Raw genomic sequence first — 25040 nt, 5'->3', positions numbered from 1 at the left:
ATCATCCTAATTCCTCATTCCCATTTATCTTAAAGAATAAATCTTGAAATATGTTTTTGCTTTCTATCAAGCACTATGTTCACAGTCCTTCAGTCAAACATTAAATGATTTATTTATTACTCAGCACAAGACAGTCTCCCTAACTCACGGAACTAATGTTTATTCACATGTATTTGTGAAATTCCTGTAAATTTGGAAACTTATGTAGGACAGATCTAAACCTTAGTATTTCGTGTCCAGGGAATTTGAGATTAGTGATACATTATCCTGTGGTACAGTCTGTAGGCTAGAAATATAAAATACTTTCCAGGATAAAATTTTATGATTCCAAGGATTATAATAGACAGATTACCTTGAAATTTCTCAGCTTTTATCCAGTCCTTTGAATAAAGAGCACAATCACTTGTTTCCTGCTACAAAGGATTCTGAGAATGATTAGATAACTCAAGTGAACACAATGGATAAATTTTAACGTATACATCAATAAGGCTTTTTATTATAATTTTTTCTTTTGACATCATTCAAGTTAATTAGAATACTGAATTATCTTATTGTAAAAGAACTTTAAAATAATTTCTCTTATTGCAGAAATTACGCTTTATTGTAGAATATTAATACATTATGATAAATAAATAAAAACCACTTATTCTTCAGCAATAACTACTATTAGCACTTTGTTAGATATTTGTCTAGTCTTTTTCCTGTGCGTAAACACCTTTTTAAGATAAAGAAATTTACATTACATTTTTTAACGTACTTTTTCATGTATGCATCATGAACATTTTTCATGTTACTGAATACTTACCCCAGCGTTATTTTCAGTAGCACCACAGTATTCCATTATATGGATATACCATGTTATTTAACTAATCATTTATTTTTAATTTTCCAATCCTTGCTTCTTTTAAACAGCTCTGGGACAAATATCCTTGTAGCAGTATTTTCGTACAGAGGGTAGATGTAGTGGTTAAGAACATAGCTCTGGAGTCAGACTTCTTGGATTCAAATCCTGGCTTTGCCACTAACTAGCTATATGACTTTGCATTGATACTTACTCTCTATGTTTCGGTTTCCCTTATCTCAGAACTAGAGATAATAATAGTATGTACCTCATAGGCTTGTTATGAGGATTAAATTACTTAATATATGAACATAGTAAGAACAGTGCCAGGTACATAGTAAGTGCTCGGTAAATATTAGCTGCTATTATGTTACCAGTATAAAATCCTTAGACATGAAGTTTATTAGAATATTTTTGATCAGTATATCTTCAGGAATGTTACTGTGCATCATTTTGTGTTATAAGACAAAAACTCTGCCATTAATTAGTGAAAATATACAATAAGATTTTCTCTACTTTTAAAATTTCTTTCCTAAAGATATAAACATTGTAAGATAGCACTTAGTAATTAGTGAGCCTGCTGCTGATTTTAGGCTTGATGCTTGGCACTGGCAGAGACAAGTCTCACATCTGTCAGGCACCAGTAGTGCTGGTCTTATGTAGGAATCCCCAGAGTTGCCATCTCACCTGCACTAGTCCCCAACATCTTGGTAATTGAGTGTGTTGACGGAATGACCTTCAAGAAATTTATGGTAACTTTTCATGCCTTGAATTGTGGTTTAATTTGCTTTGAATGGCTTTTATTTTTTTACCATTTCAGGGTTGAACATTCTGATGAGTCAGTGATTCAGTGATTCACAAGCTTGCTGTTCTGTCTTCAAATATTATGCATTTCCAGATGTTATTTATTGTGTAAGATGATTTGAAACCAGTATATTTCAGGACAATCATATAGAAAAATACATAACCTACCTGGATCTGTCTCATTAAGAAATATTACCAAAATCAGTGAGAAGAGTAGTACTGTTTTTGAAAATGAAGTGTCTAACATAAAAAAAAAAGATATTTAATTTTTCAGGCCATAAAACAAGAGTGTAGACATGTTCATGTTTGCAAACATTAACCCTAATCGAGATTGATTTTAAGAATACTGGAAAGATCCTTAAGGATCTCGTTTTGAAAATCACTTGCTATACATCAATAACTCTTGCTTTGGTTTAGTGGAGTTCAGGGAGTAGCTTTATTAATGTCTACAAACTTGTTTTATGGACCTTGAAATCACAGCCTTTAATTCCCATTTAAAAAAAAATGTCTGTAAGTTTTGGGTGATGTTAGAAAAGAAATAAAAAATTATTACCACCCCCATTTAAGAGCTCAATAGTTAAGTAAGACTGTTTTGATTATAAATGCTAGCAGTGGCAACTTGGTAGTTTTTATTGTTGACAATTGAATATGTAAGTTAAATAATGGGGCTTCTCAGCAGAATAAGGTTTGTAAAAGAGGACTTTTCAGCAGTTGAAGTAGAGTGAAGCTTTTATTTGGCCTTCTTTTGCATTCTTTTACTTGCAACCAGCTTTTTTTTAAGAAAAAAAAACTTTGACTTGAATCCTGAAATGCCAGCTTGAATTGTTATTTTGTGTGATTTTTTACTTGCCTCAATCTTGTCTTTTCTTACCGTGTTTTGTGACTAATCCTTTGTGAGGGAGTGTCTGGGTGAAGCTTTCAGGCCTTGAGTAATATAACTAGACTAAATGCATGAGTCACAACTGACCTAAATATAATCCCCAGGAAATGATTAGTTTCCCAGGTTTCTCCTCTAAGGATTAGTTAGTACTGTTTCTTAAAAGACTAAGAGAAAATAGAAAGATAAATATATTTGTAGTCACTATCAGAAAGTGAATAAGAAGAATGAACACTGCAAATTTAGCTTCTTATGGATCTTTCCACTTTGTAGTTGATTTGGCTGTCTTTTGAACTTTAATTTAACATGAAGTTCAAATGAGATATGGGTAGTATTTTAAAAATTTAAGTCTGTTTACTTTTCTACCCAGCTAATATTCTTTGCTTACTTTCCTCTGCTTTTTTCATACCTTTTTACTCTCCAGAACTGCCTAAAGTTACAGAAGGTGCGTAACACCTTTTCTTCTTCTATTCCATATGTTTTTATTAGTTGCCATTGTTGTATACCGTTGGTTGTATATTTTATGAAATTATGTACTGGGACAAATTTATTTTTAAAATCTACATAGTAATAAAATTAATGATAGTGTTTATTATTGGCTTTCAAAGGACATATCATTAGAAAATACTTCTGAAGCAGTTAATTATAATCATGTAAAGTATTTGTTTAAGTCTACTTGTTTAAGGACCTGTACAGAATGATTTGGGCAGTCCCTGCCCCCTAGTGGCTAATAAGCGGTCACACGTGACAGTGGAACTTTTTCGGCAGTGAACTAAATGGACTCATTGAAAGTACAAGGAGTTTGGTAATATCTCTCTAAGAAACTTATATACTGAAATCTGTAATTGCCTGTACCAAAAGTTTTAGTCTTCTTTTTTTTATGGGATGTTATCTAAATCTGCCTAATTTATTATCATTCTTAAGAGCAAATCTTGTGTTACTTCAAATTAGCTGGTTTTTGTTCTGGGACAAATTAACGTATTTCAGGTCATGCTGAATGTAAATATTCATTTTCCTATAAAATAATGAATACTAAAAGCATCCAGAGTTTGTAATTTAAATCATGCCCCATTAAGTCTGTGAAATTGCCAACTTTATTTAAGAGTGGTAAAATAACATCTTAGGAGTTAAAAATGATTTCTTTCATTTTACCTCTCCTAACCTCAAGCTTTATATACAGGGTTCACATGCTAGTGTATTTCCTCCAAAAAAAAATAAACTGAAACATCTAGAAAGCATTTCAAATTTGACCTCTTGGTCTTTTGTTATAAAGCTTGAAGCCTGTTTAACTTTTTATAATTTCAAACAGCCATGTTGTTGTTGCTCTTACATTAGAGTTATTGAGAAAGCTTCTGTAACTTATCTTTAGAAATGTTATCAATGCCTGTGAAATTTTTTTAAACAAAGAAATGGAAAATTCAGTTAATATTCTAGTGACCAAAATAAATTATGGATTATAGATGCATTTTTCATTTTAATTAAAAATTATTTGGCAAAAATATACATACCAAAGATGAAAGTAACAAAAGAAAAATTTCACCTGGGAATAAAAGGAAAGAAAATTGTTTTTGTGTGTACTAAATTCATAGTCATTGTTTTGTTAGAGCAACAGCCACATCAGGTGTGAAAAAATGTTTAGATTTGTTTCCACCGGTTTTTGTGTTTTGTTTTTACATTTTAGCTTAATTGTATTTTGGGAAATTGTGGTGAAAGCCTGTTTTAACACTTGTAAGTTAGTGCATTACACTGCATGCTTTTTATTTATTTTTTAAGACTTTATTTCATTAACATACGAAATTTATAAAAATAAAGTTTGATTTTTTCATATGGTTTGAATCATTCTTTCCTCTTTTTCAGCTGCTAAATGTGACCTGTGTTTATAACTATACCTAGCTCTATGTATTATGTTATAGTCTTTTCTACTTTTTTGACTATTTTACTTTGAATTTTTACCCTCTTTAAGAATCTGTTCCAAGTGGAGAAAATCAGAGTGTGACAGGAGGTGATGAAGAAGTAGTAGATGAATACCAAGAGTTAAATGCAAGAGAAGAACAGGATATTGAAATAATGATGGAAGGCTGTGAATATGCAATCTCGAATGCAGAAGCCTTTGCAGAAAAATTGTCCAGAGAACTGCAGGTGCTAGATGGGGTAAGACTTTCTTGAAATCTATGAATAAGTGATATATAGTGGATTGAGAAGGCTAATGATGTTCATATGGTGCTACCTCAGCATTTAAGCCTTTATAGTGTGTTATTGCCATCTTTATCTATAAGCACATTACCAGCTACCATCAGTCTTTTACTGTTCTTGTTCAAAAGATGAACTATTCCTATTAAGCCAATGAAGACAGTTGGCTGAGATTCTGGATTTGGGGAGGTTCTTGATATGAAGTGATGAAGTAAAACGTAGGCCAGAGAACATCTTGGGAGTTGATTCACTCAGCCTCTGAAACATGTCAGAATAGTTCAGTGCCAAAGAATAACATTTGTGTGTGTGTGTGTGTGTGTGTGTGTGGTTTGAAAAAAATAGGGATGAAGTATAAAGAGAGAAATGTGGCTGAAATATGTGAATCATTTACCAAAGAAGAGTGGAGTGAGTGTGGTGAAAACAGGAGAGCCAGAGAAAGAGATCTGTGACTTCTCTGCTAAAATGTTTTAGAATACAGCTTTTTGTTTTGTATGCAGTTTCTGAGTGTAATTCAAATGCACAGCACCTGCTGGGTGCAGTGACTCACAGCTATAATCTCAACGCTTTGGGAGTCTGAGGTGAGCAGATCACCTGAGGTCAGGAATTCGATACAAGCCTGGCCAACACGACAAAACCCCATCTCTACTAAAAAAAAAAAAAAAAAATTAGCTAGACATGGTGGCAAGCTACTTGGGAGGCTGAGGTATAAGAATCGCTTGAACCTGGAAGACAGAGGTTGCTGTGAACTGAAATCGTGCCACTGCACTCCAGCCTGGGTGACAGAGTGACACCGTCTCAAAACAAAACAAAACAGAACAAAACAAAAAAATCAAATGCACAACATCTCTTATGCTAGAATAATCTAAAATCATTTGGGTTTGTTCTGGTTTTAAGAAAAGGTAAGCATTTAAGAAATCCCTCAGAGGATAAGGAACATTTTTTTTTTTTTTTTTTTGAGATGGAGTCTTGCTCTGTCGCCCAGGCTGGAGTGCAATGGCCAGATCTCAGCTCACTGCAAGCTCCGCCTCCTGGGTTTACGCCATTCTCCTGCCTCAGCCTCCCGAGTAGCCATTCTCCTGCCTCAGCCTCCCGAGTAGCTGGGACTACAGGCGCCCGCCACCTCGCCCGGCTAGTTTTTTGTATTTTTTAGTAGAGACGGGGTTTCACCGTGTTAGCCAGGATGGTCTCGATCTCCTGACCTCGTGATCCGCCCGTCTCGGCCTCCCAAAGTGCTGGGATTACAGGTTTGAGCCACCGCGCCCGGCTGATAAGGAACATTTTAAAGACTTAAATTTTAGTGTTATATACATGAAAGGTACAGAAGTTATGGGGTCTGACTCAGGCCCAGAGAGATTATATAAATAGTCCAAGCTTACAAGTTTACAGAACTCACTGAAAGCATAGCCTAGAAATGATTTTAAGATGTTAAGAAAGAAATTATCCTGGGCAGATTCAAACCCCAGCTCTGTTACTTAAGAGATGTCAGTGGCTTCTGAGCCCTGCTGACTCTTAAAGTTGTATTGTACTTACATTTTATTTACTGTGAATAGTGTATAAATAATGTGTGAAACCACAACATCAGCTGTACAATGATATTCTTTAAATTTCTGGTCCAGGTTTTTCATCATACTGTGTTACTTGCCTTTTTAATATGGCTTAGTGATTTATATTTTTTGTTCTAATTAATATTGTATATATGTTCCAAGTCAGCATATTGCTTTGCAGTTTAATTTTGGATTTGGCAGTTTCCTTATTTCAGGGAATTCAGAATCAGTAGTTAGAATCATTTAGAAAATAGTGAGAAGGGGGTGATGGTTTGTTACTGCTTTGCCTGGGGAAGAAGAAAAACAGAGTTGCAAATGAAAGAGAAAAGAAAAAAAGATGATAGAAGGAGCTGTCTATCGGCCGTATGCTCTTCTACGTCCTGTTGCTAGTTCCCTTCATACTACAGTTATAAATTAGTTTCATGTATCCTTTGGAGTCTAGTATACCACTGCTGCTTTCTCAACTAAGATATCACATAGGTGATTATGCTTTTATTTAGTGTTTCACATAGATGTTAAGAAAATTTCTAGCTGGTAGAATTGGAGGAAATGTTAGAGATAACATGGCCTAATGCCTCCTAAATGTATAGAAATGAGAATGTGCCATTACTGATGATACATTCTGGCATCGTACTTGTGCATTCTGGAACCTTACTTGTGCAGTCTGTGGAAATATAAAATCCTAAGGCATGTGTATCAATTTAACATTGATAAAGAGGCAAGTGTACCTGCATGAAATACTGTGTAAAACATGGAAGAACATAAAGTGATAAACTAAAGTAGATGTATAGGTATATATCAATTTTTGTTACTCTACTTTAAAGGAAATTTAGCAACATTTCACCTTTATTCTTTTACACACTTAAATAACATGAAATGTTGTGTTTTTTGTTTGCTTGTTTTGGTCTTTAACTTTGTAGGCTAACATCCAGTCAATCATGGCATCTGAAAAACAAGTCAACATCTTGATGAAATTGCTAGATGAGGCTCTAAAGGAGGTAGATCAGATTGAATTGAAACTGAGCAGTTATGAGGAAATGCTCCAAAGTGTAAAAGAACAAATGGATCAGATCTCTGAAAGCAACCACCTAATTCATCTTAGTAACACTAATAATGTAAAACTCCTATCTGAGATAGAGTTCCTTGTGGTAAGTATGATCATAAATTACCACTAACAACAACAACAAAAACTAGTGATGATATATAAAACCCATTTGTAAACATTTTCTAATTTCCTTATGAGAACAGGATTTAAATTAATTCCAAAGACGTAATGATAGGATTGAGTAGCATCTTGCCTGTAAATTTCCCAGAATTACACATGCAAATGGTATGTTTGCATATATCCTAGAATCACATGGACTTGGCCAAAGGTCATATAAAGGCCCTTCAGGAAGGAGATCTTGCTTCTTCCAGAGGCATTGAGGCGTGCACCAATGCTGCTGATGCCCTTCTGCAGTGCATGAATGTAGCTCTTCGACCAGGTATGTTCATTAGAAATGACAAAAGTGTGACCAAGAATCTGAGACTAAGCCTGTAACTTGTTATAAAGATTTTGACAAGAAATACGTGAGACACGTGGTTTAGGGTTACATTATTAGCTATTCAAGTTTCACTGATTTCCCACTTATTTCTCTTGATACTAGGAACATTTTTACTTCAGTTCCTCCTTCTAGTTGACCTCAATGACTATAGTCAACACCATGATCTTTATTTAGTACTATCCACAGAACCCAGCAGAAAGTAGGTGCTTTGGTTAGACCAGAGAGCGTAAGGTTTTTCTAGGCAATGATTTTAAAACTTGAGTGTCCTTCAGAATCCCTAGAGGTCTTGTTAAAAACATAGATTGCCTGTCCCCAGCCCCAGATTCAGCAGATCTGGGCTGAGGCTTTAGAATCCACATTTCTAACAGTTCCCAGGCGATGGTGAGGCAAGACCACACTTTGAGAACCACTGTGCAGTCCCATTTTTCTCCTGCTTAACTTTTATCAAGTAAATGAATACACCCATACAACTTAGGGGTTATTCAAAACTTTAGAATCAAGGAAATCTTTTTACCTATTAAACTGGTCACAAAATGTCATTCTGTATCAGGCCATGACATGCTTCTGGCAGTCAAACAACAACAGCAGCGATTCAGTGATTTGCGAGAGCTTTTTGCCCGGAGACTGGCGAGTCACCTCAACAATGTTTTTGTTCAACAGGTAATTTTATTTTATTATTAAGACGAGCATGTTCCTATAGCTTATTTATGTATTATCTTAACCTTACATTTCCACAAAAAGGTTAATATGTTTAATTGGGGTCAATTAAAGTCAATTACTTCACATATTTGATTTTAATATTTTGAAATAGGTGCCTCTTTGCTCATAGATGTATTTTGGGCCTCAGCTGCCTCTCAGTAGACAGTCTAGTGCCCTTCAGCTGATGCTCTCTGATTCTAGAAATCAAATAACTGTGCATATTAATTGCATATACTACTTAGATATTTTTATTTATAAAAGTAAGTCCAAACTTGTTAGATGTTTACTATTGGACCTGTTTTATTTTTCAATATTTTGAGGTGAGACTCAGGGCTTGATTCAGTGTTTTAAATGTTTTGTAAGTTCTATGTACTTAGAACATAGTATGCTTGTTAAGAAAATGACTATAGCTCAACCGTAAATTTCAGTTGATCTAATCTTCATATAAATGCTTTGCCTATATTTCTATATGGAGAAGGATGTTATAATTAAGAGTGTGGTAATAATATTGTTATTAATAATATTAAGAGTACCTTTGGGGGATTTGAATAAAAGCCATTTTAATATCTAATGTAATAAATTAGGTTTCTTATTTTTTCATCTCTTTTAAAAGTCCCTTTTATTTTATTAGAGTTACTGAATGAAAAAAAATTGGGGGGATATCTTGTTCATCAAGAAATACTGCCTGAAAACAGTGGATTTTTACTTTATTTTCACTTTGCAATATTCTAAAACAATTGTATTTACTATATTTTATTTCCAATTAGTTTACTCAGGCCCTCCTTCAACTCTATAACAGGTCCTACTTTCTTTCGGTTCCTGTGAGTACATCAAATTTGGCTCAAGCTTCTCTGATTCTGTTTTTTGTTTTTTTTTTTTCTATAGAGTTTGCTAAACTTAACAGCAGCAGAATCTTTACAGATTATAACTTACTGATTTAAGCTACTTGTTAACCACATTCGTAGCAGTTTTTAAATGTCCCATAGTAGAGACTATTAGGGCCAAAAACGCATTTAATCTCATTCTGCTTGCTTTTCTTTCTGTCATTTTTTCACTCACTTCATTTATTTAGTGATAAATAGTAGTATTACTCCTTCATTTAGTAATAATAGTAATATTACTCCTTCATTTATTTAGTATTGCCAGGTAATTGAGGTACATACCAGAAATTGACTTGGGATAAATGAGAGACCAGTCCTGTCCTCAAGTAGTTCACAGTCTAGAGAAGGGAGACAAACAAATAATATACTCAAGAGGGATAAATGTTATGGTGGTGAGACTGTGGGAGCATAAAGGAAGACCACCTAACTAAAAGCACAGTATAAGGGGAAATCAGAGAAATTCCCTTAACATTCCACTTGACCTGAAAAGTGTCAAGAAAAAAGTAAGCTTAGACGTCACATAGGAACTACTAATTCGTGTTTTTCTTAGGTAATTACTACAATAACATCTATTCCTATACAGTTCCTTAGTTTGTAAAAATGACGCTGTTGACAATTATGTTATCCACATTTGTAGATAGTATTGAAAATACCAGCCAATAAACAAGAGTCTTTTCTGTACCCTTAACTGTTTATTGTAACCTGCAGTTATTTTTGATTTTGCTTCTTGCCTTGTCAACTAATGGCTTCATTAAAAATGAATGCTTCCCGTTTCTGAAAAGCTAATATGTGTTATTACATGTGAATGATGCATGTTAAAAACCAGAATGCTGTGACAACCTAGGATGTGCCAACAAAGGTGGAAGAAGATATCCCACGCATAAGAAAGAGATTTTCTTAGTGTTGCATTCAGGGCATCAGGTCACCTAGCAAAATTGTTGAGAAACATGGGTATGTCTATTCCTGGTAGGGGCACAAGCTGGGAAAGTTGATTAAAATAATATGGTACACCTCTTTGGCAATCACAAAATTTTCATTGTATGCTTATTATGTACTCACTGTCTACCATATGTGAGAATAAGAAATAGTTCGTACCCTCAAGATGCTTGTAAGAAGGAGTTAAAACTAATGTACTTACTCTTTGTAAGGAGTTAAGACTAATATACATTAGCAATGTGTGTAATATATTACTAATTGTAGAACTGTAGACTGTAAGTGCTAAAAAGGTTTAATCAAAAGTGAGTTTATTGATAATTTAAGGAGTCAGATATGGAAGGAATCGCAGATAAGGTAGGACTTGAACTGAGTCCATGCAATACAGTTTATAGCAAATGTATAGTTATAACATTTACAAATATTGTACTGAAGAATCCAGTGAAAATAATCTGTTCACAATATAACAGAAATTTCAAAGCACTGATTCTCAGTCTTTTTAAAATTCACAAATTAGTAAAACTAAAAGAAATAAAATTTGGAGACTGACTGACCAAATCACCAATTTTTTTATTTTACCAAATAAAGACCTTGAAAAAGAAATACTGTTATCCACTTTCATTATCTTTTCATTTTAAAATGACATTTTGGCACTAAAAGAATAAGAATTTCCTTTCAGATTTCAAAAATTAGCACGTTTACCTTTATGAAGGACTCACTTCTTTCATTGTACTTTTTCTTATTGCTATAGGCCAGGAAAAACATCTTGCATTTGGGAATCACTGATTCAGAGCATGCTATCTGTGATGCAGCTTTCCTGTTAATACTTCTGTGTTATCTATACTTTAGTGAAACTTGAAGTGTATTTTAATATAATACTCACTGTAATACAGTATGAGAGTAATGTTACATAAAGATTAGTTAGCTTCTTTTAGATCTTTCAGATCTTACACACTCAACTTCCATTGAAATTATAGGCTCTTGCCCATAATTTTTACATTTACTGGGGATTTGTGTATCTAGAAAGATCAGGTATGAAAATTTTGCCAGTTACGCTAATTAGGATTATGATATTGAAAACAGACAGTCCAATTAAGGCTAATGAAATTCAGGAAATATTTGCATAAAGAATATGTCATTTAAAAAATGGTTTTGGTTGTTTCTTGAACGATTTATTTTGATAACTACTCTTTGCCTTTTGTTTCCCCCTTTGGTTCTACAGAGACCTCATGATTTTATCTACTTTTGCCTTTAGCAACATGATGAGACTGATTATGCACATAACTTAGAGAAAATGAAAATGAACTGAAATGCTCTGAACTAAAAGTACAACCAGGAAAAAAACTGAAGTTGTGGAACTTTTTACCATATGCTTAGGTTTAGAAATTTTTCTTTCAACATACATATACAGAAGCAAGCTATAATAAAATAAAACTTGTATTGTAGACCACCAATATTCAATTTCTTTTACAAAATTGTTTCCTTAAGCATATGTCACATTTTTGTAAACATAGATTGATGATCTCTGGTTAAAAGCTTAGAAAGACTTGTGATTAAGATTCATTTTTGTGAGGTTTGTTCGAACTTTGCTCAGATTTTTAAGAAAACAAGAATAAGTATGTCATAACGGAAAGAAAGAATTCCAAATCTTGAAAATGTATTCAAACTTTGACCCCAATGTATCATTTCTTTTAAAAAGTCACTTTAGCAAAGTGCTTAAGAGCGCAGACACTAGAGCCAAACTTCCTGGGTTCCAAATCCTGACTCTCCTACCTCCTATCTGGGTTACCTTGAACAAGTTAATTGACATTTGTGCCTGAGTAAACAGCAGTAGAAGAACATAGACAGTAATTTTGAGTCTTGAATCATTGAGAAAAATTAATGAGGAAGATTGTTTTGGATAATGATACATTGTTACTAATAAAAACTATTTGGTAAACAGAAACATTTGTATGATACAAGTCTGTCAAATATTCTTCCCCTTTAATCAGCGTGACCAATTAAGGCACACAGTTTAGACCAGGCACAGTGGCTCACACTTGGAATTCTAGCACTTCGGGAGGCTGAGGTGGGCGGATAACTTGAGCTCAAGAGTTTGAGGGCAACCTGGGCAACATAGTGAGACCCCATCTCTATTAATAAAAATAAAAATAAATTTTTTAAAAATAAAACAATTTGGAGACATTTGTAGACCTAAAACTATAATATCTATATCCGCCTAGTATCTAATACATGTGATGCTGTAGAATCCTGATTATCCTTCTGACATGTTGGTTAAAAAACATTTCTGTAATAGAATGTTTTTATTGACCTTTGGCAACATAGAAGTAGATAATAGTCCAGTGGTAATACCTGTGTATTTTATTTAATATTATTAATTTTGTTCATCTTTATTGTTAGCCTTTGCAGAAAAGATGTGGTGGCCCAGGCATTCTAAATATATAGAATTGTTCCATTCTTCAACACTTTAGCTCTTAGTCCTTCTTGATTCTTTTGAAAGATGTGATTGTTTTATATTCAGGTAGCCACCCATAGAAGAACATCCGCATAGGTTCATGTTCTGTTATCCAGAATTCTTGGGGTCAGGTGGGTTTTTGAATTTTTCAGATTTTAGAAAAGCAATACAGTATATATGCTGTATATTATATAATCACTCTAAGCACATGTTTTTGCAACAAAAAATATGAATAGTCACTCTAAACACTATAAATAGGCCCATGTCAGTTCAGGTCACATTTTACCATCAAAATTGTTTTGGTGCCAAGCTTAGTCTGAGTTTTCAGAGCTTTTTGGATGTCAGAATTACAGAAAGGGATTATGGACCTATTGATACACCTTGTGTGTAACATCTGTGGTAGCTGTGAACTTCTGTTGCCCGTGTTCTAGTTCTTGTTGTTTTGAACTGGTCAGTCTCATTTTGTGATATTTTTCTGACATCTCTAGTTCGGTTTCCCAAGTTAACCTAAGTAGATATCAGTAAGATGAATCTGAGAAGTATATTGGTTATTTTCTACCATTTTGTATGTAATTTATGTACAATGGGTCCTTCCTTTTTTCTTTTTAATTTCCATTTTAAATTGGGGATGTATTCACACATGAAGAAAATTTTCCAACAGACTGATTTGAAAACGTTTATGAAGAAGGAACATGGATAATGATGTGGGTTTTTGTACTTGTCATGTCTTACACTTCCGGTCTTTCTTTCTCAGTTACCAGGGAACTCCTCATTCCTCTAGGCCAGAAATGTTTCTTTCTGAATACTCTGTATTTAAAAGAAATTTTTTAAAAATTCATAACCACTAGGTTATTTTGTGTATATAGTAAAGTATATAAATTAGGTGAAAGAAATCCCTTTCAACTTAAAAGAATTTAAATTCTTTAAATTCAGGATGCTTATTAAGCTAATGTATACCAACGAGTATAATACACATTCATAATTTGCTTTAGGTAACCTTACCAGGAAATGAGTTAACTAGTTCCAAAACTCCAGCAGTCTGTGTAATTTTAATAAAATTTTCACAAAATGTTGACAAATAACTTCTGACTATTTAGGCAAATTAGATTGAGTGAAAATTACATCAAATAAATCTGTCTTGTTTTGCCTTTTGCTTGTTGTAGGGAAATTGTATTTTCAGTTTGAATCTGCTCCAAGACAGAAGTAAGACTCAGATGACCAAGCTTCCAATTCCAAGCTCTAAGACTTTATAGTCTACGTTTTTTTAATCTGTTGTTTTAAATATTATAAACTCTAATGGGAATATCATAAGTGTAGACTGTTTTGAATGATTTCTCTATTTGTGTTTCTTAAGCTATATCAAGAAGGTCATTTGCTTGGTAAATTGTGAAATATGGTATGAGAGAGAGAAGCTTCATTAAAACGTTCCATCTTCATTCCTTTAGAAGACGGAATGAGTAGTTGATTTATCAGAGTGCCATTTTTGCGTGTTTATGATTATCTTGTGGTAATGTTCATTTGATAGACACAGGATATAAAAGTTGTCTAAGTATTTGCTTTTTATTTTTCTGTATTCTATTCTTAATTGTTTTTATTTTTCTATGTCTTATTGGTTTGGCTTGGCCACATTTTGGTCATTGTTTAGACTTTTTATTGTAACAATATGTCTTTGTACTGTCGATTATATTTATTTACTTATTTACTCACTTTAGGGTCATGATCAGAGTTCGACTCTTGCTCAACACTCTATTGAACTGACTTTACCCAACCATCATCCATTTCATAGAGATTTGCTCCGATATGCCAAGCTGATGGAGTGGCTAAAGAGTACAGATTATGGAAAATATGAAGGACTAACAAAGGTATGGATTTGCCGTCACTTACTCACTGAGAATAGAGCATTATCTTTTAGAATCAAGAGGTCATGTGTTCAGTTCCCCAAATTTAAAATACTGCAATACATTCTTAGCAAAGCAGAAAATTAGTCAGTGCTGTCTACCAGTGATAACATTCATTTTATTTACTTGGATAAAGGAGAGCTAAATTTTAAACTTCAGTATGGAAAAATATTAAGCCATACTGTAGCCTGAAGCATCAGTCAATTTAGTTAAATGTTATGCTTATTTCCTGAGTTTCTTTATGTGCAGTATAGAAACAAGGAAGTATGAGGATTATAAGTGAGGTATTTGCCCTCTGTGGATTTATAATCTGTTCTGTTAAGGAAATATAAAGTGCCTCTTTATTAAGCAAGCATTCCACTATTCCAGGCACCTGGGGCCTACCTAATAAGCATCTACCCTAATGAGCTTTAAATCTGACTGGGAATAATCATGCATAAAACAATCAGCAAAAAATTAAACACTAAACTGGAAATGAATTTTTAGTGTGTGGCAGTATAGACAAGGAAAATCCCTGTCTCGAGGCCGTGGGGGAAACTTCATGGACGATATTGAACTTCAGTTGAGTTTAAATAATGAGTGCAATTAAATAAACCAGAAATAAGAGGAAGGGCATTCCAGGGATGGGGAGAGAGATGTGCAGACAAAGGTGGGAAAAATATACGCTTGTCCTAGGACAATGAGGTTAAGTGTGACCGAAGCAGAAATTTCCTATTCTAGGGCAGTGAGAAATTACGTTGAAAAAGATGAGCTATAGGGACCTCCAGCATTCCTCAAGCATGGGAAAAGATTAGATGAGGGAAATTTAATTAAGAACCTAAAGTAATAATTCAGATGAAATGAAGTGTTGAGCCAGGAAGATAGTGTTGGGAATAGAGAATATAAACCAAAAGAGAGACTCCAACAACAGAAGGAACAGACTGATGCCAAACTTGCTGGGCTTGGAGTTTAGAACAATACTACTGACTAAAATTCTGCACTTGGGGAAGAGCAAAGTCATTTATTCATATATTCAATTGATAAATGAGTTGAGCACCTATTACGTGCTAACACTTGTAAGCACTGAGAGATACAGCATTGAAGGAAACAGGCAAATACTTGCCTTCTCAGAGTACGTATTCTAGAGGAGACAGACAGACAAAAATGTTAACTGTATAGTATGTTAAAAGGTGCTGCTGAGTGCTCTAGAGAAAATAAAGCAGGGAATGCCAGGACTGGGAGAAGGGTATGGGATAAGGATTTCCAGAGGAGAGCTTTCCAGGCACAGTGCAAGTGCCCTAAGGCAGAGCGTTCCTGGTGTGCTTGCAGAGCAGGGAGGCCAGTGTGGTAGGAGCATTGTGAGCCAGGAACAGACCCTGGTGGGCGCAGGGTGGATCTGGAAGGGATTCTGGACCATGTAAGGATTTGTCTTTTACTGTGCGTGACATTACACAGTAGGGAGGGGAGATGGTGGACTTTGAGCCATGGAATGACATGGCCTGACTTAGATTTAATAGCCATTGTAGCAGGAAGCCATAGGGACAGTACTTTTCTGGCATTTATGCTGTTGACTTTTAGTTTAGAAATTGGACATCATGTCCCTTTTTAAAAAAAACAGAGCTAAAGAATTCCCACCTATCTAGTCAACTACATAAATAGCTAATAGTATTCTAGATAGTCCTGGCTGAAGATCCATTTTATTAAAATTCTGAAATACTCTGAGAAACATCTAAAATCTTTTATCTGTAAATTTTTGTGAATTTGAAGTTTAAAAATAAATCTAATGCATAAGCTGTGTTAATAATTAATAATTATATGGACAATGTGGCCTTAAAAGATGTTCTAGAATTGAAAGGAATGGTATGTTTTGTCTCTGTGGAATGAGAATATTGGAATTGCTAGTGTAAAAGCAACTTCTATCTGGTATCTTAGATTCATGCTTCAGAAGAAAGCAGAAGGGTTAGGAAGAGATTTATGAGAAGTGTGATAGTAAAAAGGAAGCAAATTATATATTCCTATCCATGCATTTGTGTTGACATATTTGACAGTAGGACATTTTTATGTATCAGTTTTCATGTATTTTCTCTTGAAGTGCCTTTGCCCATTTAAAGTCAAGTCTGGCTCTTGCACTTCTAAACAGAGATCGTAAGAAAAAGGATATAAACCTTAGTAAAATAAATAATATCTTTAAATTATAATTTTTAAAATGCTTTAAAAAAAAAAAAGTCTCCTGAGGTGCTTATATACTTCTTATCTGGCTAGCTATTTTAGGTGAGATTATTTTAGTTCCTCAGAATTAGTATATTAAGCATTATACATCTCCACTGTTGTGTTATATTTTGTTTTGTCTTGTTTTCATTCAACAGAATTCTGATTTGGAGATATCTTAAGGAAAAAATTTACATTACTGGAATTCTTTGCCTTTTGAAGTTTTAGGAGGATTAATATTCTGAATAATTAAACATAAATTATATTTCCTTAAGAGTTTTGTGCCAACAAGTGCTTTGTCCCCTAGTGAATACTCAAATAAGTAATCAATAAGCTTTTTGCCTAATTGTGTTCCCAGTGAGTATTATTGCCCTATCTTTATATATAATGCAGTATTCATGAATGTAATTTAAAGTGAAGAAACAAGATTATAGCCAACCTAGTAATGATTTGTGAATCATTCTCTGCTCAGAGTTTATTTTTGATTGACAGTACTAATGAGCTTTTTAAATGAAATTGACTTTTTCTCAGGAATGTTGTATCATCCTGTGATTTGAGCTTTTGACAGATTATGTATTTTTACCTCATCATCTAATTTGGTTGCTGAAGAGTTGTCAAAAACAGGAGTTTTACTTAAAAAGGAAGAAGGAAGGAAGGAATGAAAGAAAAACGAAGGAAACAGACAAATCAGTGTTTCTATAGTAAGAAATCATAATTCAGAAAGCTATTTGCACTTGGTTAGGTTTACACAGCTCACACTTTTTGGCAGGAACAGAAAAAACTTGTTCAAAATTCTTTGGGAATAAGAATCACTAGCCACTGCCTCTAACTGTACTGAGGCTGAATCTAAGCAAAGCCCCATTTTTTGGTATACAGAAAATAGGTGTAGCTTGGACTGCCCACATTTCCTCCTCCCAGGACTGCTACCCCTATCTGCAACTCTGGGTCATACATGTAGGGCAGTTAGTAGAGATGGTCCATCCATGCTTGGGTAGGAAAGGAGTTTTCCTCTGCTAATAGCCTCCTGAGATTGGCAGTCGTACTTGAAGATGACTCACATGTCTTCTCTCCCCTTCAGTTTTACATTTGTAGAATTTGTCTTATTGTTGCGAACCCCAGTCTGAGACAGATCTCAGTCAATTTAGGAAGTTTATTTTGCCAAAGTTAAGGACGCGCGTCCATGACACAGCCTCAGAAGGTCCTGACGACATGTGCCCAAGGTGGTCTGAGCACAGCTTGGTTAAACTTTATACATTTTAGGGAGACATGAGACATCGATCAGTATATGTCAATGAACATTGGTTTGGTCTGGAAAGGCCAAACAACTCAAAGCAAAGGTGGGACGACAAAGCGCGGAGGGGGCTTCTAGGTCATAGGTAGGTAAGCAACAAATGGTTACATTCCTTTGAGTTTCTGATTAGCCTCTCCAAAGGAGCCAATCAGATATGCATTTATCTCAGTGAGCAGAAGAATGACTTTGAATAGAAAGGGAGACAGGTTTGCCCAAGCAGTTCCCAGCTTGACTTTTCCCTTTAGCTTAGTGATTTTGGGGCCCCAAGATTTATTTTCCTTTCACATTGTAAAAAGAAAAAGTAAACCATGGAGGTCTCTGAAAGACCCTACAGTGGGCCCAGGTTCCACTGCTTACTACTCAAAAGCCAAACACTAGAGGCAAGGGTTGCTGGGAGGAAAGGCAGATTTAATCAGAGAGCCAGAGAAGCTGAGGCACGTGAAAGGAAAAAAAAATCAGAGCCAGTAGAAAAGATGGCGAGCTAACGTTCCAAAGTACCATCTTAAAATTTAAAACATACTTTAGGATTTTGTTTTGTTTGTTGTGTTTTGTTTTGTTTTTGTTTTTGTTTTTTAAACAGGGTCTCCCTCTGTCACCCAGGCTGGAATGCAGTGATGTCATCATAGCTCACTGCAGTCTCAACCTCCTGGGCTCAAGCAATCCTCCTACCTCAGCCTCCTGAGTAGCTGGGACTACAGGCATGTGCCACCACTCCCGGCTAATTTTGTACTTTCTGTAGGTACAGGGTTTCGCCATGTTGCCCAGGCTAGCATCGTAGAGTTTTCGGGAGACACTGATATAGTAAAACCTTCCTGTGGTCTTTCCTATCAGTGAGTTCTGTTGAGTGCCAGGAAAAAAGGTATCTAAGTCGTTTGAATCCCACTGAAAAAGTAATACATCCCAATGAAATAGGAATTCTAATTTATATTTGCTTTTAAAGTTATACAAAGATCATGGGAAAGAATTGCCCAATTGACTAAGTGTTCTTACAGAGATTATATGAAAAATGTGTATGGCCTACAAATTGAAAAAGGACAGGATCTGTATTATGTTTGGTCCAAATGCTATTTTATAAGGATACATCTATGAAATATTTTAAGACAATCAATGGTAAACTGTGAATCAATATAAAAATATTTATACAACATGTACCTTTTGGAAGGTATACCTGATCTTTAAAGCAGGTAAACATATTCTAAAAATGGACATATTAATTTGAAATAATATAGGAAGTTGAAGCTTAGATTTTATGATAAACTTAAAAGAATAGCTAGGTACAACTTTTCTGCTATGGGTTTATTTAAATTTAGTCAAATTCTATGTGTGGCATTTAACTTCATACTTGGAAAAATATACAGTCTCCCACTGTTGAGGAACTCTTCTTGAGAGTATATTTTTATGTGATAATAAGTACAAATGATGAAGAAATGATTTTTGTATGCCAAAGGATAGATGTGTTTATTTAAGCGAGAATTAAATCTGTTTTAAGAAAATTTATTACTTAATTTTGAAAACTGTAAGATATACTAATTAAATTCTTAATGGAAAATACCTATTTTGGAGTAATACCCCAAGCTGACAGAGGATCAGTGAAACTAAATATTCTTAAGTGCCATTGGCACTATTTATTATTAGTCTGTTTTTAAAACAACATGGCAATACAGAAGAAGAGCAATTAAGATTCCCATACTTTTTGACCCTGTAATTCCATCCTTAAGAAATTATTTCAAAGAAATAGTTCATTAGAGGTAAAAAGCTTATTATAACATTGTCTGTCATAGCAAAACAAGGAAACCACTTCATTGTCCTGTGTTAGGGCAGTCACTGATGTGACAAGACTTTTGCCTTGAAACTTGGTAGGGATAATGTCAGTTGACACATCTTTTTGCTGTTTTAAAGCTATTTTTAAGTTTTAGTTTTATTTAATTTAAGTTTTAGTTTTACTTAATGGTGCTACACTAACAAAACTGAATACTGTGCTGTCATTAAAATGTGAGACTGGAGAAACGTGATTGTTCTGATTTAGATATTCTGTATAGTATGATTACAGTGGTATTTAAAATATGCAAAAGGTAATATAGAAAAATGAAAATATAAATGTGGTTATGTTTGACTTCATATTTTTGTAAATTGTTAATGTTACAATGCCTATTCAATTGTTTTTTAAGACAGAAAATAACCTATTTTTATATCCTGTGAAATACATCAAAGTTTTGGACCACGAAATTTAAAACAAGCATGAAGGACTTGGGGAATTGAAAAACTGAAATTGTTATATGTATTTTATTAATAAGAAGTACATATTACTTTTATTTTAAGAATTACATGGATTATTTATCCCGACTATATGAAAGAGAAATCAAAGATTTCTTTGAAGTTGCAAAGATCAAGATGACTGGCACAACTAAAGAAAGCAAGAAGTTTGGTAAGCTTAGGCATGTCAGTTCATTATCTTCCTATTAAAAATGGTTTTATTTATAACAAATAATTCTAAGACTTCTTATGCAAGGTGGAGGTAGATCCAGTAGAATTTATGAAAAAAGAGGTCTAAAACACTGGCTTGATTTATAGCTGTTTCATAGAACAAATATGTATATCTGTAAATTTTCTTTACTAATTAAAATTCTGCAGTATGTGACTGACAGCAATTGTGTATTGATGCTATAATCAAATATATATATTCATAGGAACATGAGTTGGTGAGAAAATGAAGTGCAGTCAAGTAGAGAAAGTACTAGACTGAGAGATAGATGTTGGGAGTTCAATTTAACTGATTCCCTAAAAGACTTTTTATAACAGTTGGGGGCAAGTCACTAATCTCTTAAGTCATTGCTCTCCACATAGAAATGAAACCGGTTCCTGGCTTCTTACTTCTCACTGGCTATTTTGAATCAAAAAGAAAGTTTAAATATTTTTCTCCCCTGCCAAAGAGCTATAAAACTGTCACCAAACATTCTCATGTTGTTTTACCTTATTTTTCTAAAGAGATGCTTTGAAGCATGTTAATTTTTGTTGTTTCTAAGTATTTTAAATGGACAGAAACATTTGAAAGAATAGCCAGTGACAGTATCAAGTTATGAGGAAGGTGATTTGCCGAGGCCACATTCTGCTCTTGCATGTATCCATCTCTGGAGTTCCTTTTGGATGGAGTTCTGTGCCTATTCAAGTCAAAACCTGGCCTTAAATGGCCACATTGTGTACTCCTCAGTGTGTCTGCATAGCTCCCCTTTAGAATAATGAGTTTAGCATTTGCCTGTTGAAAGGAGCCTATGCCCTAAGCAACTTCAGTAATCAAGAAACAGGATTGAAAACTGATAGTACATGTTTCCATTCTTTACTGTAGGACAGAGAAGACTGTCATTAGTGGGTGATTATTCTGTAACTCACTGTTTTTAAAAAATGCAACACTAATATATTGATTATACTAGTCCAGACACTTCAAATGGTTTGAATTTGTCTGTGAATATGCTACACTTTACAGATACTGAGAAGAATCTTGGGACAGTAGGCTTTTGGAAACAGAAATGCTAACTCATCCTAAAGGTTAATTGTTCTTAAACAGCAGTGTGTTTATATCCTTGTTAATGTTTCACTGTGGATATGTTATGCTTTTTTTTTTGAGTAAACAGCATATTATTAATGCAGTTACATGTTTAATGTTTTCATTAAGTATATTTGTCACCACTTGTTAGTGAACCATTTTATTTTGAGAGAACTCCTTCAGTATATGAAAAGTGGAGTAAAAAAGAAATATTTCTAAAATTATCTCCTGAGTAGGTCATTAATCCCAGTATTGTAATAGTTTATCAAGTCTAAGATTCACATTAAGATAAATGAAATAATAAAAATATAACTTAAATCAAGTATAATAGTATCTTACTGTTATCATTGCATTAACCTGAAACCTAAATTGTTTCCTCCTTGAGAAATTCTTGTTAAAAATATTTTTAACTAACATAATACAGGTTAAAAGGTACTTTTGTAGTTTTATAAGTGTTAAAATCACATATCTTCTATTAAATGTGTCTATTAAATAGCAAGTAATAGAGTTATTTGTGACAATTGAGGGCATAGAAAATTGCACTTACTTTAGCAGCACATGTACTAAAATTGGAACAATATAGAGAAGATGAGCATTGCCCCTGCGCAAGGATGACACACTAATTTGTGAAACGTTCTATAAAACAAATGAAAATTACAGTATCAGTTATTTTGATAACAGCTACAGGAGAAGAAAAACTAAATAAACAATTCGGAGAATAAAAATAGTTCCATTCATGTTTGAAAATCCAACTTTTAGCCAGTATTTTAAAAATTAATTTCAAGTTAAATGCAAATGACTTGAGAAGTTCTAAATAAGGTATAGTGTACATTTTTTTCAAAGATATCTTTTCAGTGATTCAAATTGTGTTTAAATGAATTTTTAATACTATAGACTGTCCTGGCTTATAATTGTTTGACTTAGGTTTTTTTATTTTACAGTGGTTTGAAAGCACTCTGCAGTCAGTACAAACCATACTTCAAGTACCCATACAGCCATTCTGTTTTTTACTTTCAGTGTGGTATTCAATAAATTACATGAAATATTCAGTACTTTATTATAAAATAGACTTTGTGTTAGATAATTTTGCCCAACTCTAGGATAATGTGTTTTCACCATGTTTAAGGTAGGCTAGGCCTCTGGTGTTCAGTAAGTTGGGTGTGTTAAATGCATTTTCTCTTTACAGTATTTTCAACTTGTAATGGGTTTATCAAAATGTAACTCCAGCCTGGTGCAGTTTATAGGCTCACACCTATAAACCCAGCACTTTGGGAGGCTGAACCCGGAGGATGACTTGAGCCTGGGAGTTCGAGACAAGCCTTGGTAACATGGCAAAACCCCATATATACAAAAAAATCAAAAATTAGCCAGGCATGGTGGCGTGCACCTGTGGTCCCACCTACTCAGGGGGCTGAGGGGCATGGATCGCTTGAGCCTTGAGAGGTCAAGGCTGCAGTGAGCCATGATTGTACCACTGTACTCCAGCTTGGGCAACAGAGCAAGACCCTGTCTCAAAAAAAAAAAAAAAAGAAGAAGTGTAGCCCCATTGTAAGTCAAGGAACATCTGTAATTATAATTAAAATAGAAATCTCACATTTTGGAAAGATGACTTGTCAGTGAATCAAAATTAAGTAATTATAAATGAAATTTAAATTAAGTTTGCTTTTTGCTTGCTTGTTTGCTCTGAAAATTCTGGGTCACAAATGCTAGTAAGAATACATGCAGGTAAGAATAGTCAGAATGAATGTGTCTTACAAAAAGAAACTGTATAGTCAATATAGTGATAGAGAATCAGGGGAATAGAGAATCCTTTCTTTTTCAGCCACTCTTGAGTCAAGTCTTTAACATCTACTTAGCTGAAATAATTCAAAAATACATTAAAGTACCAGGGAAGTAGCTTTTCTTTGTGATAAGGCCTTTGTGTAGGTTTTTTTGATTAATAGATTTATTTTGATATTTTCAAAGGCATGGAATTTTTTCCCACAGGATTGATATTTCAGTGTATTTTTTTTCTTTGTATGCTACAAATTTAATGAAATGACAGGGAAAGGAAATTTAGTAATTTTTTTTAGTCACCATTTTTACTTTCTGCAGTTGAGATGTATGTATATCACTTCTCATTTGTATGAGATTTTAGTCCCTTAATGCATATATTTGCATAATTATTACCCTCCTTCCAATTTAATATTCCAAATCTTTAAAATAGCCAAAATTATTCTATTATTGTTTCTCCACTAAGAAATCTTGTTGATTCCAAAGAGTCTTGAATACAATGCTGAATTCAGGGATGGCTGGACGATTAACTCAATAAATATTTATAAATTACCTATTATCTAATAACTCACTGTTATAAGTACTGGGAATGCAGCAGTAAACAGAGACCCTACCTTTATGAAGTTTACATTCTAGTGGGGATTATTTAAAGATATTTAACATTTTACCTGAGTATTATCACTTGCTGATAACTGATATGTTTTATGAACCCCAAATTGTAATTAATAGGCACTACTGGTAAGTCTGTATTCCTTATTGACTACTAAAGAAAAAAAACTAGCCAGGCATGGTGGTCCACGTCTGTAATCTCAGCTATATGGGAGACTGAGGTAGGAGGATCACCTGAGCCCAGGAGTTCAGGTCCAGCCTTGGCAGCCTAATGAGATCCTGTCTCAAAAAATAAAAAAAGAGATAAACCATATAAAAAACTAGATTTTGCTCTGGCACTGCTGAACATAGTATAGTGACACCTTAAGGCACCAGAAAGTACTGTTCAGATTGACTAGCTAGTAGCTCCAGCATGATCCCTGTTTGCTGCTTTAATGTCCAGCCTTGTTTTTTCATATTCCCTTGAGCTTCAGGTAGCCAGTGCTAGAAAGATATACCTGTCGTGGATGAAGATATACCAGTCACTGATAGAAAGATATACCTGTCACTGATAAAGGTATACCAGTCACTGATGTGACGAGATTTTTGCCTTGAAGCTTGGTAGGGATAATGTCAGTTGACACATCTTTTTGCTGTTTTAAAGATATTTTTAAGTTTTAGTTTTATTCTTTAATACTCTGTTTCATCCTATGATCTTTCTTCACCTTTCACATCAACTTCTAATTGGAGTGTAGACTGTTTCGCAAAATTAGCTCTAATATTGATCTAATAGATATTATAGAGAGAGAAGTTTTGGAGAAAAGAAATGCCTAATGACCCTAAAAAGAGTTCAAATTCTTATATTACATCTATTCCCTAAACTTTACCCTTTTATTCATACATCTGATTGTTAGTATTACGATATGTATCTTTCATTCTGGGCACTCACAAAGCCAGTGACTAAGTAATTCAGCTTGATAATTAGTTTTAACTT

At 34.0% G+C, this 25040-nt stretch overlaps 1 protein-coding gene across 1 annotated transcript in view; it reads left to right on the top strand.

Annotated features, from left to right (window-relative positions):
• The first annotated feature begins 4478 nt into the window (after nt 1–4478).
• LOC105508429 (exocyst complex component 1) overlaps nt 4479–25040 on the top strand; it is a 37468-nt gene continuing 16906 nt past the window's right edge. Inside the window, exons 1-6 of the mRNA XM_011937288.1 lie at nt 4479–4673; nt 7177–7404; nt 7608–7740; nt 8351–8460; nt 14481–14630; nt 20464–20569. Coding sequence (XP_011792678.1) covers nt 4590–4673; nt 7177–7404; nt 7608–7740; nt 8351–8460; nt 14481–14630; nt 20464–20569 — 811 coding nt within the window. The 5' untranslated portion in view covers nt 4479–4589. The remainder of the gene's footprint in view (nt 4674–7176; nt 7405–7607; nt 7741–8350; nt 8461–14480; nt 14631–20463; nt 20570–25040) is intronic.

The sequence above is a fragment of the Colobus angolensis genome, unplaced genomic scaffold (assembly GCF_000951035.1).
Source record: "Colobus angolensis palliatus isolate OR3802 unplaced genomic scaffold, Cang.pa_1.0 Scaffold162, whole genome shotgun sequence".
NCBI classification, from domain to species: Eukaryota; Metazoa; Chordata; class Mammalia; order Primates; family Cercopithecidae; genus Colobus; species Colobus angolensis.
Note: the sequence above shows the minus strand (reverse complement) of the source record. Positions and strands in the feature narration are given on the sequence as shown.